Source organism: Protobothrops mucrosquamatus, unplaced genomic scaffold (assembly GCF_001527695.2).
Source record: "Protobothrops mucrosquamatus isolate PMUCROS unplaced genomic scaffold, P.Mucros_1.0 scaffold_257, whole genome shotgun sequence".
NCBI classification, from domain to species: domain Eukaryota; kingdom Metazoa; phylum Chordata; class Lepidosauria; order Squamata; family Viperidae; genus Protobothrops; species Protobothrops mucrosquamatus.
Window position 1 is genome coordinate 970263 of NW_015386333.1, and position 23073 is coordinate 993335.

Below are 23073 nucleotides of genomic sequence, written 5' to 3' on the forward strand. Positions count from 1 at the left end.
GGTTAATAGACTTTATCAATTCTGGCTATGTGCTATATATACCTTTGCTATACCTCTGGGCATATAATGTGATCAGATCTCTCTGATATATTCCAGATATATCAGAGAGATCTGGTCACATTATATGCCCAATTCAGTGAGAAATTGGATGAGCCATATGGAGGGAACATAATAAATATTTTTTTTCTGGCCTTGGCCACTTATGTGATGAACTTGAAGCTGTTCAAAGAAAGTCAAGAACTCCTACATTGCAGAAGCCATATTCTGGAGAAGTTACTAAATTCCTTAAGAGTCAAATGAAATTAATATGCAATGTTAAACTTGAGAGAACAAAGTGCAATCAGTTTCTATTTTATATTAATGATTAAAAAGATGAATTGGTGGCAGGTAGAATGCTAAATGCCTAAAGTTTAAAATTGATTTATGTATAGAATGTAAAACTAAAGCATAATCCCCAAATTAAAAAATAAATAAAAATTACATTTGTATAAACTGTGAATTAAGTCATACAGTTATTTGCTCTTGGTTTCTATAAAGTATTAATTTATTTGATCTCATTCAGGCACTTACGGTTTTGTATAACTTCGCTTCTATTTAAATGTAAAACCTTCCTGAAAATAGCACATTGTAATACAGAAGATAGACACTTTACAAACAGATTTCACTTTATTGAACAATTTACAACCCTGTATACCTCTCAGTTTCAGCTGACTGTTGTACTGAAAAGTAGTTGGAATATGAACTGCATATATCTAAGAGACATTCATAAGCACTGGAAACTGATAAAGCCATTTTAGCATAATTAATAAGAAATACATGAAAGCTCAGGTGAAATGGCCATCGTTCATTTATTTGTAACTCTACACTACTATTCCAGTCATTCCCTGACATCAGTCCTTCATCGTGATTTTATATAATACTTCAAGTAGAACTATGGATTGTATGTTAAATGCAGGCTGTTTTGAGGCAAATGCAACACACTGAAGCACTTGGAAGAGAGAGCCAATGGGAAGCAGATGAATGTTTAAGTCTTCATCTGGCCCCCTAATCTTTTCTGAAATCTTCTTTCCCAATTGTTTTTACTTTTTCTCCCAGATGGATTAGGATGCTGTAATTTCATTTATAGTCATATGAAAAATAAAGTATACGCTTTTTGAGTTCTATGGTTTTACATATCAGGACATAGTAAAAATCATCTGGGCCTTAGATGTTCTTAAAAGTAGGTAAATACAACCTCAGATGAATCACCACACATGACACATTACACCATGCTATCATTTATTTTACAAATAGAAAACCAAAATGGAGACACCGTTCGAAAAACTAAGTGGAATACTATGGCTTGCACAATTTCTGTTCATTGTAGGTATCACTTTTTGAATATCTTTTCCAAGGCTTCGTGATTATTTTATCACATGCTGGTGTGCAACATATTTCTTGACTGCTTGTTGATGGTTCCTAAAAGGCAGAAGCTATCCACCTCTTTGCTATCTTCATTGCCAGGTCAAAGACTGGTTCTCTATTGTCATTAGTCTTAATATTTAATAATATTCCATTCTTTGCCTCCTAGCATTACTGGAACATGTGTGTATATGTGCAGGGATGATATTCCAATATAATATTTGAGTTTTTAATACATTTGCCAATTCAGCTTGCATGTTTGAAGTTTGGAAAATGTACCTCAAAATGGAGCTTCAATATTTTCCAGATGTATTTAAATATTACAATCTGCTAGTAGTGATAGCTAGAAAAATAAGAAATCTTGAGACATGTCCAAATTCTGTATATAGAATACAAATAGCCTTTGACAATGTATTAATCCTTCTGCATCTATTATAACAAGTGAGTGCTTTCTTCTTGGTCTGAGATTATTTTCAAGTGAAGTGAAGCACAATTATAATAGGCAATGACTGTGCTTGTTCTGTTACAAAAACATATTCATTTGTAACATTTTCAGAGAAAAGGGTAAAATGTTGGGGCATTTGTAATGTTTATTTTTTATGCAGTCACTCTTTCAGTATTCATTTTCCTTGTTTGAGTATGTGTTACTAAAGGCTCTTCTCTCTCTGATAAGTATTTACTATGCTTGTCCATCATAGACCAGCTTCTTCACACTAGGAATCTATCTGTCCTGGTCAGCTTGGATGCAAAGAAAAAGGGAGGAAAAGCACATTGTACCCATACTTACAAATGTATATTCATCCACACCCAAAAAAATTGTATCTGATTCTCTCGTGCCCTGCCAGCATGGAAAGACTCATTTTCTAAAGAACTGGGTCATAGATCTGACAGTGAAGAGTTTTGATCCATGCAATGTCTACTATCATTTTTAAAGGAACACACAACTCCCTATGAAACAACCATGTGACTATCCAACAATGTTGTTTTAGCAGAGAATAGAGCAAGAAAAATGTGAACAGTTGGAAGCTCTGATGCTCTTGTTGTTCTATGATGCACTACGGGCATGTTTATACTCATCACTCATTCATGGTGATGAAAACCAACCTTTCAGGGGATTTGAAGTTATGAAGATACTTTAACTACTTCTGCATTTTGAGTTTTCCTCAACAATTTTATTTATTTCATTTTTATTTATTTATTAAAGTTATATGCCTCCCATCTTGCAGTTCGAGGTGACTTTGAGTAGTTTATAATATAATAAAGTGTAGAGATATAAAAACAATTATAAATGTAAATACAATACAATCCTTTCAAGAATGAACCAGAGATGTCAAATGTCAACTCTTTGGAATAGTTCCTTATAATTTCATTTAACAGCAACTCATGCAGTCAGGTTTCAGTTTGAACAAAGAAAGTTCATTACCACAATTGCCTGTAATGGCAATTGTACTATTATTCTTTTGCTGCTTTCTTTAGGATTTTGATTCTATTATTTTTTTTTGCTTGATTGAATTTATTTCTTGTTTATCAAACATACTTGAATCATAATTTTATAGTTAAGGAACTACTGTAATAATTAAAGCTGCTCCATGTCAGCAGCTGTCCATTCCATAAACTTCCTCCATATGGTAAGTGGATTTTCTAAATATCTGTAGAAGATGACCAGGCTGGGCCCGAGGGAGAGGTCAAATGCATCCTTAGTCTTGAGCCCCTTCATGTCCACAAGAGATTTAAGTCCAGCCCACTTTGAATTTCATTCATATCCACCACCTATTTGCTTTGACTGTTAGTAGTTCAGATTCTTGTAGAGAGCATAAGCTTGCAATAAACCTTTATATTCATTTGAACTGCCTGGACTTCCTGATTTTCCCGCACTTGACAATATCACTCAAAAAGATTAAAATAATCCAGTAACTGTCCTTGTTGTCCACAGGGGTAATGAAGACATTCCTTCCCCAATGATGTAATGGGCTCATCCTAAAAAAGAAAGGTACCACAGATAAGAAATCATTCTTCTAAAATCGTATCCCAAAGATCTGAATTTCAGTAAAAATTAGTATTTAATTTTTTATTAGCAACTGTTTAATTATTTACAATTGGCTTCAAAGCATTTTAGGTAGCAAGGCAAACTATATTAATACATTTGTTTAAAAGAAATTTAAGAAAATTGCAATTTTCTCAGCCCATTAAACTGGAACTTAGTTCTGAAATTGTGAAATAGTTTTAATGAATTACAAGAGTAAATTGTAAAATAACTTTAGTGAAGAGTAATTCCTAATTTTATCAAGACATCACAAACACTAACCAATACAAAATCATAGAATCATAGGGCTGGAAGGGACCTTGGTGGTCTTCTAGTTCAATCCTCTGCTGAAGGCAGGATTCCTTAAACCATTTTGGATAAATGGTTATCCTATATTTTCTTGAAAGCCTTCAATGATGGAGCACTCTCGACTCTGAGAGGCAAGCTATTCCACTGATATGTATTTTCCGTAGTTCACTTTTCCTCAATTTAAAAATGACCGTAGAGACTTTTCAAAACAATATTTCAAAACTGACCCTGTAGGTAATGCTGGTCACTGCACCAGGAATTCATGGAACTTATTGCAGTTAAGGGAAACTGGCATTTTCTCATACGCTCAATCATTTGGCTATGGATTTATTGACAGTTGCTGATATGCTGCCATTTTTAGTTTTCCTAGAATGCTCTCATCTCATATGATATTTTATAGTATTATGCAAGGGCATTGTATGAATGAATAAGTGATCAGAGGAAAGACTAAATAGGCATTTTGCCTTCTAACTTGGAGTTGGCCTGTAACTGTGTGATTGAAAGAGACATTGAAAGAGCAGTGAGAATAATTTCAAAACTGTCCTTTAAAGCAGTTATAGAATTCCATGGGGGTACTCTGCCTTTGTACTGTATTCGTTCTACAGAAAGAATATTTCATGCATCAGAAACCTCTAATTTTGGTATAGAATGTGCTGAAAAATAAGAGAGACCCACCTTGTGATATTCAACTAGGTCAGCTAATGTTGAATGTTGAAGTTGGTCGACACCAAGGAAACTATATGAATCTCCAGAAGCATCTATCAGAAAATGTTTGCAGCCCTCTGCTGATAAATAGGAGAGAACATAGCCTTTGATTTTTTCACTGACTCGGATGAGAAAGCTTCCCGGTGCCAAACCCTCTAAAAGCTCTTCCGCTTTTTTGGTGGTTAAAATACCTGTTCTCAAAACAAAAGCAATATAAGTAAGGAAGTACTTCATGTGTTACATGAGAAACATGTTCTAAAAAAAGAGACTAACTTTCTGTCTTTGTCTTTTTGTATATGATTGTTTGTCCAGAGTTTTCATTCACTTAAACACTTTCCCAGTTAATACTACATAGTCTTAATGATATAAGGCAGTTTGGGTTTTTTTAAATGTTTTCTGCAGAGCCCTACAGTTCCCTGACATTAAAAACAACCCCCCCCACTTTTCTTGAATGCAGGAGCACCCATAGCACTTTTCAAAAATATGGCAGAAAGGGCGGGACTTGTCAGCTGACATTTAAAAGCCCCATCCACATAGCAGGTGTTTGTGCTTGTGAGGACTCATCACTGCATGGACCTGAGAAGCAGGCAGTAGGGGTTCCAATCTTTAAATTTCTTTTTAAGTTAACAGCTATAGTTAAAACAGATTGGGGGGGGAATTAAAATCCATGTAAATAATCATTATAAGAACCTTTCATTACAGCAGCACTAGACAGAAAACATGTTCCTCTCAACCTCACTGTACTGAAGATATAGATCTGATTTTCTTATATAATTTCTCCTTTTCCAAGGCTCATGGTTGATCCTGATCTAGGAATTCTTAGATTATTTATTGTAAAATTATCATCAATATAGGTAGTTCTTGACCTACAACTGTAACTGTAATTGCAACTGGAAATCTGGTCATAAATTGCTATGATTGTAAATCAAGGCACTCACATGACTGAAAGTAATTTTCCAATCTTAATTTTTCATATTAAATGAACATGGTAGTCATTAGGCAAACTCATTCATTTGAAATCAGCAAAAGTAGTGCAAATTGTGGTCATTTGACTACAAAATTCCACAACCAGCCATAAAGCATCTGTTCCATGGCCATTGTAACTTTGAATGGTCATAAAATGATTAATCCTAAATTAAGGATTACCTGGATTTATACATCATCTTTCAAGTGCTGAAAACCCTTTATAGATACTAATACATATGATATCTTTTGTATGAGAGAGAATATTTTATTATAGTCATAAACCCATAACTTATAATTAAAATGGCCAAGTGAGATTCAGCTAGGAGAAATATTTTATTACAGTATTTGTAATATTATAATTGCAACTAATATTGTAATTGTAAACCTGTAATTATAACCTGTAACTTTAGCAAGGTTATTTCTTCCTGAAGATCTAGTTAAAAACTTGTTAAACTATTTCTATTGTATTTTTCTTTTCCTTATTAAAAAATAACTGGAATTTTATTCTAATTTTACAGGACTTTTCTTCCTAAATTTTAAGAACTGAATATCAGGTAAATATTTATTCTAGAAATCTAATCTTTTTGATTGGCATTGAAACATCCTGGTTTAGCATACTAAATAGAAGAAATTGATAGAAATGTTCTTTATTTTGTTGAAACTCTTTTTCCCTTATATAAATGTGGCATTTCTTATTAGTCTGGTAGTTCCTTGAATTCTCATATCTGCAATGTAAATCCCTTTCTAGGCAGGAAGAAATGAGGCATGATATTCTTGTATCTAATGGAATTCTTTTATGCTTGCAATATTTAGAATCAAATGAACTGCATTACCAAATAACTGAGTACAAGTTTTAAACCACTGTGTAGCTCTGTATCTGTAACAAGGAGAAGGAAAACTGAACAGTACATCATATGTCTGTGTAATATACAGTAAGTCTTCATGTTGAGGGAAGATAATGCTCAGTTAAGAAAGAAGGAGTATGTCAGTAGACGTGTGAATGCTCCATCTTACACTGCTCTCAGGCTGAATTCTATACCTTTTGATTGAGATAAGTCAATGGCTGTACAGTACCATGGAACCAAGGTGCTATCTGATCCATCGATTTCTCAAAGCCAGCTCGGAGATTGATCTGCTCTTCTTTAAACCATCGAACTATCATCTCCTGAGTAGAACTGGAAATAGATCTTTGTAAGCATAACAAAAATAAAAATAGATGGTTTAAATATTTAGCTGAATAAACAAAAATAAAAATAGATGGTTTAAATATTTAGCTGAATATAAGTTCAGTTCTAATGCAAAAGAAAAAAATCACTTACAAATTAGGAAATGTGCATAAAAACACACTAATCTTTAGACTTAAGTATATTTATTGAAAAATAATGTACAGGATTAAAAATTATATAAATATAAAAAGAAAATTAGAAAATCAAAAAAATATATGAAAAGATTGAAAAGTGAAAACAGTAAAAGTCAAAGAATGAGAAAAGAAAAAGAAGCAAATATATAAAGAAGCGAGTTCTGTTTTTTTGTTTTTTTTGCAGCAGTTGCAAACATGATTATTACTATTTCTGCCCTTCCAAATTACATAACATGGTTCTCTTCTTCCCATAACCTATCCTTTTTAATCAGTAAATCCTGAAATCACCACTTCATTTTTGTGGAGGCATCTCTTCCTAAGCAGAAGGTGCTTCTCTGTATTACTGCTGTGAGCATTTGCTTGGCATTTTTTAAATGTCCAAACTGCATTACCAAACAAAGGGAAAGAGAAAATGTGAGGCAGAAGTTTGCTTTTACGTACAATCTGTGGTAATAGGCCAAATGCCTTGCTTGCACTAAAGCCTCCATGATAATCATGAAACCCCGTTTTGCTTTAGGGTCATTTTTAGAGAACAGTTCCTCCTCTTGTTCACCTATCATGCCTTCTTTAGTTTTTGTAGGAGAAATAAAGTTCTAAAAGAAAATAGTAGTTCTTAATAGATGTGAAAAGAGGGCATCAGACCTATAAGTAATGCCACAAAAGAAACTGTAGTCAACCATTATCAGCAGGAGAAAGTAATATAACCAAGATGTAGATAAAGATACCCATTTGCAATCTGACATACATGGAAAGGGGAAAAGTAAGGCAAAGAAAAAATATCAGAATATTTTATTTATGAAAAAGTGTGGTAACGAATCAATAAAAGGTATGTGATAGCATCAGAAATTATAATGTATCTTAACAGTTTAAGGAGAGACATATCCAGAATAAAATAGCTAGACCCCTAAATCCCTGTTCTGCTGATCTTATTTTTCAGTCTGATCTTCCATTTTGGTGACACACTCTGACTTTGTTGATTTTGCATTCTAGGTATTCAGTTGTGCTGTACATTAGTTGGTTGGTTTCTTGCAGTGAGCTGGTGCTTATATTTCATTTGCACTGTTGGCATCTTTTAATGCTTGTGTTAGCTATTTCTTTGGAATAAGATTCAATGCAGACAACCTTATTCTGACATTTTTGTGCTGTTGTAGATGCTCAGTTATTTTTTGTTTCAATTCTTCTACTTCTTTACTTAGAGGTTTTTGTTATTTCTGAAGTAGGGCATCTGGTTTCCAAATGAAAATAATTCTACACCTCTGCTGGAGTCCTCAAATACCAACTCTCTCTTATTTGCCTCTGCGGTCTGACTTACTTCTGGAAAGGCTTTGATTTCTCTGCCCTGGGTTAGACCTTTAAAGTTCTTCCAATTCTGCTTCTGTGAATATTTTGTATTGTAAATCGACATTGATTTACTAGCCTCTATTCTGTTATTTCTGATTTTGGATGTTCTTTCCAAAACTGGTTCATTTATTTAAAATATCCTCTTCTTGTTGGATTTGATCTGTAATAACAGTTCATTATTTCTTTGTTTTCAATCACTGTATATTTGTGATGGGTAAACACCTTTCCTTCCAGTAGTTCTGCAGCTGCTGGCTCTGATTACTCAGCCAAAATCCTGAGTTCTGAGTCCTGTATCCCATTTTTCACCAGAGGTCTAGGAACTCTAATATCTAGCGTGGTCCCTGTTAACCTGGACAACCAAGCCAGTACAGATTTCTGTACATTACATCTCACCATTTTTTTTTATAGGAGAGACACTCTGTCTGATTCCTCTGATGAGACCTGTCCAGTATCGTTGAACCTCTGGCATAGCTCTCATCTTCCTCAGAGAGCACAAGCCCCATATCCACATCAAGGTAGTGCCTCACTGAGATATTATTATTATTATTATTATTATTATTATTATTATTATTATTATTATTATTATTATTATTATTATTATTATTATTACTGTTATTATTGTTGTTGTTGTTATTTAAGATTTAATCTTCAATTTGATTCACAGTCTGGGACTGATAAAAACTTAACAGTTCAAGTCCTAACCAAGGTCTTAAGAGCTATTAAGGTAATGTCTGAGCATATAGGCAGTTCCGAGTAAGGTGGGGGTTTGCAAACTCAGATTATTCAGATCTAATAAGTTCAAAATTTCCATGTATCTAGGCAGCCCTTTGGGTATTGCTCCAAGGGCTCCTGTTACTATTGATACAACCATGGATTTCCCTCTCCACAATCACTCAACTTCTATTTGCAGATCACAGTATTTTGTTATTTTTTCTAGTTTTTTTCTCTTTAATTCATGCATTACTGGTATTGCAATATCAATGAACCAGACGTTTTTCTATTCCACAATAGTCCCAAAGATGCTTTTGCATGAGGCAACTGGACTTCCTTGTTTTTTCTTTGAAGACGTTTTGCTTCTCATCCAAGAAGCTTCTTTAGCTCTTATTGTTTTCATCTTATCAAAATATATATGAACCCTCAAATTAAATACATTCTTTTTTTAAAGGGACCGTATAAGCTAACAGTACTGTATTTTGATAAAAGAAAGTAAGATTAAATAGTCCCATCTACCAGCATATATGGGAGGGCAGTAATTAATTTTTCAATGACTTGGATTAACCTAAAGCAGGGGGGGTTAATTTTCCTATGGGGCTACATGAAAAACTGAGACTATTGTGGAGGGCTGCCACACTGCCCCTGTCCCCCCCTCCACCCCATTGATTTTTCAACCCGACAATGATGCCCCGCCGCCACCATGGGCCAGACAAGAACAGCCAAAATGACAGATATGGCCCACAAGCTTTAAAATGCCCAGGTCTGACCTAAAGTCTTTTGAGTTTTATACCATACAATGAAACTGCCCAATGAAATCATTTAAATCTGTGTTTAATATGGCTATTAAGGTTTATTGTTCCCAGCCCAATTTCAAAGAGCAATTAGAAAAGGAAGAATGATGACATTCATATACATCTTGGGCTGTATATGTCTTCCTCAACAGTACAGTGACATTCCTCTAAGTTACTAACCTCTCTGGTTTCTCATTAGCTATTTTAGCTGTAACGTTTTTAGGCTTTGGTGGCAGAGGTGGAGGGAGTGGCTTTCTTTGCTCCTGACTCTTAAAGATCTGGGAAACATTAGCTGCTTTGTTCTTGTGGATGCCCTTTAATGACAGCCTCTTGTAGTCATCTCGTGCGTGTTTGGCAAGGGAGCGTCGCCTTTCATCTGCTGCTTTGGACCTCCGTACTGAAATTGAGAAGGAACATTGTTACCCACTCATTTTTTCAAGGTCCAGAACCACCAATAGGAATTATGAAATCATGCCCATGAGATGGAGAAAGCCAGAGAGAATAAACATGTGAAATTATTCTGGTACATGAATGACTTCCATAATAAAGGAATTTCTGGGACAGCAGTTCAGAATCAGCTTTGAACTTGCCGGTTCTCATGACACTAGCTCAGTTCCCAAGTATAGCCAGTCTGTTGTATAGAAGAACTGCTTTGACCCCTACTTTCTCTTTCCCCTTTCCTTCTTTTCTTTTCTGAAGCAGTGCAACTCAGCAAAGCTTTTGGGTAGTCTATCCTCCATTGGTGGAAACCCCCACCTCCCCTCACCTTTCTCTCATCGCAATGAGTGATGAGAACCACATATCAGCTTCACAATGCTTTTAAGGGATTGGGAAATAGAATGTGCAGTGGACACTTTGAGGGGTGGAGATGCCTTCAGTCTGATCAGTGCTTCTGCACTGGTATTTGATTTAATCAACATAGCTCTCTGAGTAGGTGGATTCCTTGGAGAGTCTAACGTGTAAAATTTGAGGGGATTTGTTTACAAATAAGGGACATGGGCATAAATAGAAACTGACGTTTAATAATTCAAACAGAGAGCCAAAATTACTACTGCTATTGTACAGCAGAATTTCAGAGAGATAGCTATCAAGTACTTTTTTTAAAAAAAAAGTCTTTGTTAAATGTAACATTTAACCATTACAGTTGAAATTTTAAAGTATTATTCTGTATAGCTAGCCTTGTATATCCTTTCTCCATTCAAAATTATAAGCATGGTCACATAAAAGGGCCAATATTAGTGTGCATACAAGATTCTAGCCAATCAGAATGTTCTTTGTCCAGTTTTTGAATTGATTCAGAAGGGTAATCTAGAGTTATTTCTTCTCCTGTTCTGGTCTCGGTGGTGGTCTTCTTCATTGGCATTTCTCTAACCTGCCAAAAGATAGACAAAGGTAATGGTTTCATTTAATGTACCAATAATTTTCTTCCATGCTAATAATTCACATTTTGATTTCATAAATAGTTGTAGCCTTTGATCCTATAAAAACTGTATGTTTTGGATGGAACTGAAGGATAAAAGTGGATTTTGAAATCTGGGATAAATTTTACTATTGGTGGAGTCAAGGAGGACTGTTGGGGTTATAGATTAGAGTCAATATGGAAATGTATATAATTTTAGGCTAGCAAATAGAGAAATGAATTAAGTATTGTATAAAAAAACCCATATGTATCTATAGAGATAAAGAACTAAATGTAAGAAGAGAAATAACTTGACAGAAATGTTTATACTGGAATGTTACGTCATGTCCAATGTTTACTTTTTTAACTGTATTGTAAATAAAAAACTTTTTTTTTAAAAAAACCTGTATGTTTTGAATATTATCATAGCTTGATGATTCAACTAAAATGTAAATTGCAGATTAAAATTAAGGTTACCAACTCCTCTGTTGACTTGGTATCTCCAAATATGTTCATTTGGCCACAATGACTGAAAAGATAGGGATTGATATACAATACATTTTGAGGATCACTGAATGAAGGAAGGCTGCTCTGACACCAAGAATATGATATTCTACAAGCCACTTTAAGAGCCAATATCTCCATTCAATGATAGCTAGCACTTTTTCTTGTCTGAGCTGAACATTTTCATGTCAAAAGACTAGCAGATAGTGTATGTTAATCAATAATACTAGAAATTAGTATTGTCTTTGAAAAATGTGATTGCTGATTCAAATATATCTGTTTTCCCTAATTTGGACCTTACATGTTTCCCAAAGAAAATGTAATAAGAGAGTGGCTGTTTAAAGTCTCTTTTTCACAGCATCCTTAAGCCATCCTGCCACAATATTTGGCCATACCATTTACTATCCATTCCCATCACATACAATAAATTAACAAAATCATCTAGAAATGTAAGTTTGAATATTTACATGAGTGCATACTAGGTTATTTGGGTCACAAGCTTTATGAGTCAATATACTTTCTAATTCTTTTCAGTGACTGTTTTTTCAGTGAAGCCATTTTCAGCAACAGTCCCATTTTATCAGAAATTTGTATTGATTGAAAATATCTTTGAACTGAAGAGCCTTTGCAATAAAATTATAGTGGGAGATTTTCTTCAGTTCTGTGTTTGTTGACTTCAGCAAAGGATTTCCCAACCATTCTTCCAACTCTATTTATACTTTGCCCTGCCCAAATATTTTTATGACTGCATGATTGTTATCAAGTCACAGATGGAAGTAATCTCAAAAATGTAGAACCTGGTCTATTCTGAAATATTCTCCCATTCCTCTTCTTTTTTGACTGCAAGCAATGGAGGAGAGATTTTTCATTTGCTTCCTCCACCCATCTTTTTTTATGTTCACCTTCACAACTGTAACTGCCCACAGTTTTTATTTTGGAATTGACATCTCTGGGGAGATGTAGCTGCAATTACTGAATACAAAAACAGTGCCTAATTGGTTACACAAATAGAAAGCTAATGAAACCTGGAGTCAGCAGGAAGGGATAATTAAAACTGGGCTCAGGTTCCCCTTGGAAATACATCACCCACACAAACAAATTTGCAATCCAACATAACTATGGAGGCATGCATGCAATTTGCAGACTTTAAATGCATATAATTATTGAAAATTGGTGCTAATATTATTAATGCTAAAATATGTGTGAGTAGAGAGCATATTATAAACACAGTAGGTATCAAATTTCAGAAAAAAAGATCCAGCAGTGCTTCAGAAACTCTTGGTAGATCCTGCTTGATTCAAATGTCTCTCTACTTGGCAATTCTTTGCATAATTTTGAGCAGGTTACTATCTCTCAGGCTCATCTATCTCACAGATTTCTGTGAAATGGAGAAGAGGAAGTATACACTGCCCTGAATTCTTTGCAACAAAGGTAAGCTAAAAAAGAAAAGAAACAAATAAATATCTAAGCATTCAAAAGCAAACCACTCACGTTCACCCAGAATAGAAAAAGTAACATTGCATGTAATATGCTAAACATTAAATTTGTAAACCTCACTTCTGATCACTTTTGGAAATAGCTCGTTAACTACTTATAAGCTATTAGAGACCTTCATATTGACAAATGCCCTTGAATCTCTCTTCAGTCCTGAAAGACAATTTTAAGCATAAGCTTAAAAATTTAAAGAAACTGAAATAAAGATAAAGATATATTCACAGATAACTGAAGCTTGCTTCACCACTCTTACGACCACAAATGAAGTTCTCAGAAAAACTCTCCCCTGTGATTAGTTACCCTCACTCTTGTTGCTCGCTTTCCCCCAACCTTCCAGTTTATCTACAGCCTTGGAATTATGATCAGATATGGTTAGCTAGATATTGCCAGCTTCTCTGATTCCAGAAAGGATAATGGAAACATTTTGCACTAAGTCAGATGCCATTGAGATACTATTCTTCTCAATATATGTCTATAGAGTTATTATATTCCAGAAGAGCCAGGGTTCACACTGTACAGTAAGCTTATTTTTCAGTTTGTGACAGCAAAATACCAAAAAAACCTAGCACGTTTAATATAATCTTTTTCTAAAAAGGTTTGCAGGAGATTCCTCTATTTTCTACTCCCTATTGATGAACCATTGTGCTTATAACTATTTATAAGGCTGTAATCAAGGCTCACTAACTCAGGGCTTTGTTTCAAGTGTTTTCTTTCAGTTCCTGATTACCTTCTTTAATCAGTGAAGGGAATAAATGGTCCTGTTTTCACCTTATCTACCAAAGCCCATGTGACGCAGGAACCAGCCTCCTTGACCAACATGCCTTTGTTTTAATCATTAACCTATAGGTACATTAATTCTAATAAGTGATTTCACTGAAAATCTATTCTTGGTAGAGTAATTCCTGCTTTTATGTAAAAGGAAACGTGTCTAATTTAACTCCAATGAATTATTATTCAATACAAGTAAAAATAAGAAATAAAAAAATTCTTGAAAGAAAGATTGTATCTAATTTTATATAAATAAATGATTCTAGGATAGAAAAATAACAGTAATGTGGGAAATGTTCCTCCCCAGTTATTTTAGCCCCCTTTTTAGTACAACCTGGTGCAGCCAAGAGGTGGGGGTGGAAGTAAAACAGAAATACAAGGATGTAGTACCTACAGTCTCAATCTTGCAGGACCACTCAAAACTATACTTTTAATTGCAAATGTTGAAACAGAGTTAATATTCAAATAATTCTGCTGAATGATGATTTCAAGAAATTAGTTTAGTCCCTCTAAAAAATTTACACTCAATTAGCTGGGCTGGTCATCCTGAATTTTAGACTTTGCATGACAGCCTTACTCCTCTGTGCAGTGCAAGTGTACAGTGCAAATAGAACCATTTATATGTCATTCAGTGACATATAAATTAAAACTATTATTTCCTATATGCATAATATTACACTGCAGCAGCAATTTTTGATACTGCTGTGTCACCTGTAATGGGAGGGGGCACAAGTTGAGCATCATGGCACAAATAGCTTTTTTGGTTTAACTTGCTGTAGCAAAGTTAATCTTCATCATTCCCTCAGTGTTAATTCACCTGAATGCTGACTGGGACCCCAAGTAACTCCTAAAATCATCATTCATTGGATTCACCATGGAATTCTTTCCCCCTCAGCTAACTTTCATTTTAAGGTTTGAATAGTAAGAAACAAGAACATTACCTGGACACATTCTAGATTTCTGTAATTTCCAACAGCTGGTGTGTTTTCCACTTTCTTTGGTACATCTCTTTGCACAAAATCTTTACTGTCTTGCAGTATTTCAAATCCAGGTTGGGTCTCTGATAGAAACTGTGGAGGACATAATACTGAACCCTCTGTGACTTTTTCCATTGGGGTTCTTCTATAAAATAAGAAAACAATGAGTTTTTCAAGGAAACAGAAGTTTTTCAAACAACTTTGTTTTTTACCTGCATGAGCACAAATACAGGAAGCTGCAATAGGAATTAATGTAAAAAATGTTTTGACAGGCAGCTATATCTCTACCTTCGTATCCTAAATCTGGATGTTACATAGCACTGAACTGGTACAGTGGTAGGCTGGCCCTTAAATTATCCTTAAATTATAGTTTAGATTCTAGAAAGAGTACAGAGAAGAGCAACAAAGATGATTAGGGGACTGGAGGCTAAAACATATAAGGGACGGTTGCTGGAATTGGGTATGTCTAGTTTAATAAAGAGAAAGACGAGGGGTGACATGATAGCAGTGTTCCAATATCTCAGGGGCTGCCACAAAGAAGAGGGAATCAGGCTATTCTCCAAGGCTCCTGAAGGCAGGACGAGAAGCAACGGATGGAAACTAACCAAAGAGAGAAGCAACCTAGAACTAAGGAGAAATTTCCTGACAGTTAGAACAATTAATCAGTGGACAACCTGTTCCCAGAAGTTGTGAATGCTCCAACAGTAGAAGTTTTTAAGAGACTGGACAACCATTTGTCTGAAATGGTATAGAGTTTCCTGCCTGAGCAGGGATTAGACTAGATGACCTCCAAGGTCCCTTCCAACTCTATTATTATTATTATTATTATTATTAATAATAATAATAATAATAATAATCATTGCACAGTTAGCTAGATGTTCAGACTGAATTTGGCATTTTTGTCTATCTATCGAGTCCTTACCAAGGACCTGGGATAGGCAGATGGGGATGTTTTTATGATGATGATGATGATGATGAAATACACACAAATCACTGTTAATATATTCCCACATTTAGATTATATGGAAGATTCATACAATTATAACTGAAATGGCTTCCTTCCTTCCCCCTTCGCTCCCTCCCTCCGATCAGTGGTACTTCTCTGTCATAGAAACTATTGATAGCCTTGCTATGAGAATTATAGATTTGGGCCTCTGCGCCAGCACCAGCTTCATGAAGTTAGATTTAGAATTGGCTATTGGAGAAAAAGATTGGATGTTCTCTTCCCCAGCATCTGCATTTGGACTAAAATGTCAACCAGTAGCAGCTGCATAATTGCAGTTATAAAGAATAATAGGAGACTTCTAACCTAGAATTTCTGCCTACCTCAAGAACCTGTCAACAACCCTGCCCACTAAATAATGAACTCCTGTTTTATTTAATCACACATAGGCTTGTTCTTCTTCTCCTGAACATTTCACAGTTGAAACTAAGGACAAATGGTGCCCTCTTGCCTTCCTTCTTTCATTCCATACTATTTAAGGTTCTTGTCAGTCTGCTGTGTAGTGACTTCATTTAACTTGCAAAATTCCACCCTATATGCTATTTCCTATGTTCTTCATCTGAGCTTGGAGCACTTAGAGGAAAGAATATACTCATGTGCAAATGCTGTTTGTCAACTTTAGTTCGGCATTTAATACGATTATTCCTCAGCATTTAGTAGATAAACTAGGCCTTTTAGGTTTCAATACTCCTTTGTGCAACTGGGTTCTTCATTTTCTCACTGATAGGCCCTAATATGTGAGAGTTGGGACTAATATTTCTAACATCGTGTTCTTGAGCACAGGTACTCCTCAGGGCTGTGTCCTAAATCTGCTATTTTCACCGTGCTGACCCATGAGTGTAAGGTTTGCTACCAAATAGATTGTGAAGTATGTGGATGATATAACAGTGGTGGGCCTTATTCAGGATGAAAATGAGGGCTATTACCAGGAGGAGGTAGAGGATTTGATGAACTGGTGTAATAAAAACAGCCTGGTTTTAAATGTAGGAAAAACAAAAGAAATCATTGCCAATTTCTGTTTATTAATGATTCAATTGTGGAGGTGGTTAGCAGTATCAATTTCTGGGTGTGCAGCTGACGAGCAGATTAGCTTGGTCACTCAACAGTGAGGCACTGGTGAAGCGGGCATAGCAGTGCCTGCATTTTCTGCATCATATGAGAAGAGCACTTCTTCCTTTCCCTATCCTTACCACAGAGGCATCACAATTTCATTTTTTTAATGTGTGCCAGTGTGTTCACAGGAAAAAAGTGACAATTAAAGTTATCTCAGCTTATCTCATCTCATCATCTTACCTTATCTTATTTTATCTCATCTTACATTGTTTGAGAACCACAATGGTTCTTTGGGATTTACTGGAAAAAAAATTCCATCATTCAGGAATCCAGTCTGTTTTCCACAATGGAAAAATAAAAATTGGAACAATGCCCTTATTTTTTAAGTATGTTGTCCTGGTTTCTTTGAATTCTTTAGAAAGTTTTTTTAAAAAAATAGAAAAGCGTAATATTTGCTTATTCCTAGGAATTCTGGGAAGTGAAGTCACAGTCTTGAGGATCCAAATAGAAAAGATTGGTTAGAGTCTCTGTCCTTCATTACATTCACATTGGACAGCAACCCATAACATGCAGTTTGTACTAGTCAGGACCTGCCTCGAAGAAATTCCTTTTAATGACAGATTTGGTGTATTGTTTTCAGTAATGGAAGGCTGTACTAACCTTATTTTCTCTACTTGCTGAAGTGACTGTTGCTTCACTCTTTCAGCAAGAATCTCACTACACAGGAGGTCATATGATTTATCCAGCATGTGTTCTCCCATTACCCATACCCAGATATCACCATCTGCACCAAGCTTCCACTGCACAGATTTTCCATGGTCTGCAAGATAACAATAAAACTGCTTTAACATCAATGAAATTATCAGTAATCTACAGTGTGTTCAGTGTATCAGTTTCCTTTACCATCCACGTACACTTCCATCTGGTTGACTCTTTAATGGAATGGCAAAGTGGCCTCCAATATTTTACAAGCTCAAATGAATTTAAAAATTACATACATTGTATAACAAAGGCACCCATTTAGCCTTTCCATAAAAAAAATCAAAAGGAGACCCAATATTTTTGTACTACTACTCTAATAGATATGAGGGAAAAATTTCAGAGATTTTTGAGATTGCTGATAGAATAAACAAAGCAAAAGTATATGAACTAACAATTATCTGTAGTAGTTTCATCCAGACAGAAACTTTGTTTCAGTCATTGACCAATAAAAGTACAGGGTTCAATCTGGGTCAGTCATTGGGACCAGAAGTGTTGACTTCTGAGCTTTCAGATTCATGCTGGGACATATATATTCACCTTCATTTGTAATAAAAGGGCAAACAGTAAAATGAACAATACAAAACTATCCCATAACAATAAGAATTATTAGCAATTAATTGGCATATAATATAATAAATTTATCTTGATTTCATCCATATACCTACTAATGCCAGTATTGATGTGGGCTAGTTGGTTCATTCATGCTCCAAATTGAACGTTGGATATAAAATAATGGTAAGGGGAACCAGAGATCAAATCACTATGTTGCCTTTGCATATAAATGTATTCTAAATTCCAAAGATACCATATGGACCTCCATTTGCCTATTTATTACAATATTTGTTTCTAACTTAATTATGTTTGAGACAGACAATTTTCATTCTAATGGTTGCATTCTTGGACTGATAACCTTGCAGACATTCTGTAAACCTTGTTTCTAAAGGATAGGACAAGGCCACATACCTTACTAAATATCCATTGACCTATTTCCTCTATTCTTAAACACTGATATCTCATAATTTTATTATATACATATATACATACATAAACACATACACATATATGCATATGTGTATGCTTATTTACTGTATGTACACATACACACACACAAACACACAGATATACACACAAAGAGCTTCTCTCTTTAAATATTTATATCTGGATGCAGGAGAGAGTGACAAATGGGTCTGAAGGCTGAGTAAGCAGCTGAGGAGGCCAACCAGAGGAGCTTGATATGGCTATAACCTGTCTATAATTTTTAAAAAAAGGAAGCTACGGTATGACTGCTTTTTGTTATCTCTACTGGAATTTTTGCTTCCCTTAAACAATGTTTGTGCCTGCCGTGGACAGTAGGTTAGGCGTCTCTTTAAAGAATGTCAGTCATGGCAGTGTCAAGAAATTTAATCTAGTGCAGTTTGGAAGCAGATTAAATAGAGAACCAATTTGGTAATTTAGGGCAATTTATATTAGTGGAAGAAACAAATAAGATTTATTCTGTTTTTAAAATTGTATTACAGTCGTACTTCAGTACTTGACTGCTTCAAAACTCATCGAATTTGGTACTCAATGCATTTTGATATAAAAATATTGTCCCAGTCTTCGTCATTTGTTTGATATTTGATGAGCTGCTATAGGAAGAAGGAGATGGCCATGGAGAATGGACAGGAAATCAGCTATGCCATGAAGATCACTGCAAAAGGAAGTTGGGGACAGCTGTAGAAGACAGACAGGAAGTTGACCATGCTGGAAAGATTGCTGACATAGGAAAATGTATAGATAGGAAGTCTTTCCCAGCTCACATGGTAAGTCACGTGGTTTGTTGGTACTCTTCATTTTTAGTACTCATCATGCCTTCCAGAACCAATTAATGAGTACTGAGGTACCACTGTATTATAAAACATAAATAGTACATTTTATTATTTGAGTACAATGGTATGTATACAATATTGATTTGAGATTACTAACACTCTAACATTTAGATGGCTTAAGTCTTTAGAGATAAAGTTTATATTAGTATTAAATTTTGCATCCAAAGATAAATGTGACTTTAATAAGCAACTGCAAAATACAGCTTGTGGAGGAGCTTGGAGAACAAACCTTCACCCTCGTCTCTACTGTATTATTACATTATAGTTATACACATTAAAGATTTTAATATTTTAAGGTTTTTTGCAGATGGTAAAACGTTCCTTTTGTTTCAAGGTATTTCCAAATTTATTATTGAAATGTATGACTTATCTATCTTGGACATTATTGATTAAGTTGTATACCAATTTTAACATTTTCAACTAATTTTTTTAGATTTTTTTTTTAGATTTTATGAATTTGATCCATAATTCTTCCCATTGTTGTATTTTTTTATACTGCTTTTTATTTGTTCTATCATCTTTAAGTAGGGATTTATATATGTGCCCTGACAGATGGTTTTCATTTTGTATAAGCACTTTGAATTCTATCTTTTTTCTTAATATCCTTGCATTGTTCTTAAAATCAGATTTTATACTTCTAGCAATTTATAAATACATCAATCACAGTACATTCTGATCTTCACTGAATAATTATTGCTGTACCTTCTATTCATTGAATTTGAGTGGGCCTTGTCTGCATATGTAATTACATGTTTCTTAGTCTGTCTCCAACACTGAAAGCATTGAAGGAGAGGTTAATGGTGCAACTGTTGAGCTTATAATTTTCCTTATATAATTCCATGCTTTTATCAAACTATATCTAATTAGTACTATTTATTCTATCTTGCTTTATTTTATCAAGCTTTGTTGGGCTTACTAATGTTGACATAAATTATTCTTCCAAGAAATGGAAATCACACTGCATAAAAATATAATATCAAATATAATTTACATAATATCAGCATATTTCAGATGGGTACTTGCATTCATAATTCCCTGGTTCCATCTCTAGTTAAAGAGACCCAAAAGTAATAGAAATTGATAATCTTGTTTAATGCCAATTAACAGCATTCATTTTGTAAAAATATAGAATAGAGTAGAGTAGAGTAGAGTAGAGTAGAGTAGAGTAGAGTAGAGTAGAATAGAATAGAATAGAATAGAATAGAATAGAATAGAGCTGAAAGGGACCTTGGAGAAGACCTTGGAGGTCTTCTAATCCAGCCCCCTGTTCAAGCAGGAGAACCTATACCATCTCAGACAAGTGACTGTCTAGCCTCTTCTTAAAAATCTCCAGTGACGGAGCACCCATGATTTCTGGAGGCAAGCTATTCCATTGGTTAATTGTCCTCACTGTCAGGAAGTTTCTCCTTAATTCCAGATTGCTTCTCTCTTTGATCAGTTTCCAACCATTGTTTCTTGTCCTGCCCCCTGGTGCTTTGGTGAATAACGTGACCTCCTCTTCTTTGTGGCAGCCCCTCAAATACTGAAATACTGCTATCATGTCTCCCCTATTTCTTCTTTTCTTTAGACTAGCCAAGCCCAAGTCCTGCAGCCGTTCTCCACATGTTTTAGTCTCCAGCCTTTGATCATCTTAGTTGCTCTTCTCTGAATTTTTTCCAAACTCTCAACATCTTTTTTGTGACATGGTGACCAAAATTGGCTGCAGTATTCCAGGTGTGATCTTACTAGGGTTTTATAAAGTGGTACTAATACCTCGTGTGATCTTGATTTTATGCCTCTGTTTATACAACCCAGGATTGCATTAGCTTTTTTGGCTGCTGTTGCGCACTGCTGGCTCATGGTTAAGTGATCGTCCACTAGGACTCCAAGCTCCCTCTCACAGTTACTGTTTTTAAGCCAAATCTTGCCCAATCTGTACTTGTACTTTTGATTTTTCCTGCCTAAATGTAAAACTTTGCTTTTCTCCACATTGAAACTCATTTTGTTGGATAGGGCCCATTGTTCAAGTTTGTCAAGATCTTTTTGGATCCTGAGTGTTGGCTATTCCTGCCAGTTTGCTGTCATCTGCAAATTTGATGAGTTCCCCTTCAATTCCCTCATCTAAGTCATTGATGAAGATATTGAAGAGTACTGGGCCTAAGATAGAACCTTGTAGTACTCCACTGCTTACTTCTCTCCATGTGGATATAGTGCCATTGAGGACTACTCATTGAGTACGGTTTGCCAGCCAGCTACAGATCCATCTGGTGATGATGTTGTCTATTTCACCTTTTCTAACATACCAAGGAGTAGGTTGTGGTCTACTTTATCAAATGTCTTACTGAAGTCTAAGTATACTATGTCCACAGTATTTCACTGGTCTATTAGTTTAATCACTTTGTTGAAGAATGAAATAAGATTTGTTTGGCATGATCTGTTTTTAACAAACCCGTGCTGGCTACTAGTTATAACTTTGTTTGCTTCTAGTTGCTCGCAGATCTGTTTTTTTATTATCTTTTCTAGGATCACCCCAGGTATTGATGTTAAACTGATTGGTCTGTAGTTTCCTGTGTCTGTTCCACCCCCCCCCCTTTCTTGAAGATGGGAACCACATTAGCCCTTTTCCAATCCTCAGCTACTTCCCCGATGCTCCAGGATTTTTGAAAGATATGGTGTAATGGTTCTGAGGTAACATCTGCCAGCTCCTTCAGAACTCTGGGATATAATCTGTCAGGTCCCGGTGATTTATATTTGTCAAGGTTGGATAGGTGTTTTCTTACCATTTTCTTGCATATTTTAATTTTTGTTTCTAATTTGTCTTTTGCAGTGAGGTTTTTTTGGTATGTTGGGCTATAGTTTCTTTTTGTGTGAAGACTGATGCAAAGTATGAGTTAAGCAGCTCTGCTTTCTCCCTGTTGCATGTTATTTCCTTGTCATCTTCTCTCTTTAGTGGCTCTACAGTTTCCTTGACTTTTTTCTTGTTAATATGTTGGAAGAAACTTTTTTTTATTATCCATGATTTCTGTTGAAAGTCTTTGTTCGTTCTGAGCCTTTGCTTTCCTGACTTCATCTTTGCATGTTCAGGCTGTCTGCCGATTATCGGCCTTAGTTATGTGCCCCTCTTTCCATTTTTTAATATTTGTCCTTTTTGTCTTTCAGTTTGTCAGAGAGATCTTTGTGCAGCCATGCTAGTTTCTTCTTGAATTTCTTGTTAGTTAAAATGAGCAACCTTTATAAACATAACATCTAATTAAGCATTTAGGTAGCTGCTGGCTATGCAAAATACTATTATCCAAACCTTCAATTATCTTAGCTGTTATTTCAAAGCCATTTGCAAAACATCTTCATGAACTTGAATAGAGAGGAAGCCCTCTATCATAACCAAAGGGCATCCTAAGGAAGGAAGATCTAAATAGTCTTATTTTATATCACAAATTCCATGTTTTATGATACATAAAACTGGTCAAATACATTGATTTTGACCATCACATTTTTTAAAAAGTCCCCTGCAAAAATGGGATTCCCCGGTAGCCGCCACCTCCCTCCCACCCGCTCTGTCCACCACTGCTGTTGTTCCTGGCCTCTTCAACCCAGTAGCAGGGAAGGCAGTGGGAGGTGTGAAAATGGGAAAACCCCGCCCCCCCTTTGCACTCTGC

General features: G+C 35.3%; 1 protein-coding gene across 3 annotated transcripts in view; it reads right to left on the reverse strand.

The window, feature by feature from the left end:
• Window positions 1–631: 631 nt before the first annotated feature.
• Window positions 632–23073, reverse strand: part of SH2D4A (SH2 domain containing 4A) — a 31611-nt gene continuing 9169 nt past the window's right edge. The window contains exons 2-8 of one of the 3 annotated variants that reach the window (XM_015831472.1): window positions 17469–17628; window positions 14717–14894; window positions 10859–10982; window positions 9791–10007; window positions 6479–6591; window positions 4409–4629; window positions 632–3378 (exon numbers count right to left, since the gene is read on the reverse strand). In XM_015831472.1, the coding sequence (XP_015686958.1) occupies window positions 3286–3378; window positions 4409–4629; window positions 6479–6591; window positions 9791–10007; window positions 10859–10982; window positions 14717–14894; window positions 17469–17628 (1106 nt within the window). In that variant the 3' untranslated portion in view covers window positions 632–3285. Of the gene's footprint in view, window positions 3379–4408; window positions 4630–6478; window positions 6592–9790; window positions 10008–10858; window positions 10983–14716; window positions 14898–17468; window positions 17629–23073 lie in introns of all 3 variants that reach the window. The other 2 variants (XM_015831473.1, XM_015831471.1) reach the window with 2 other exon arrangements.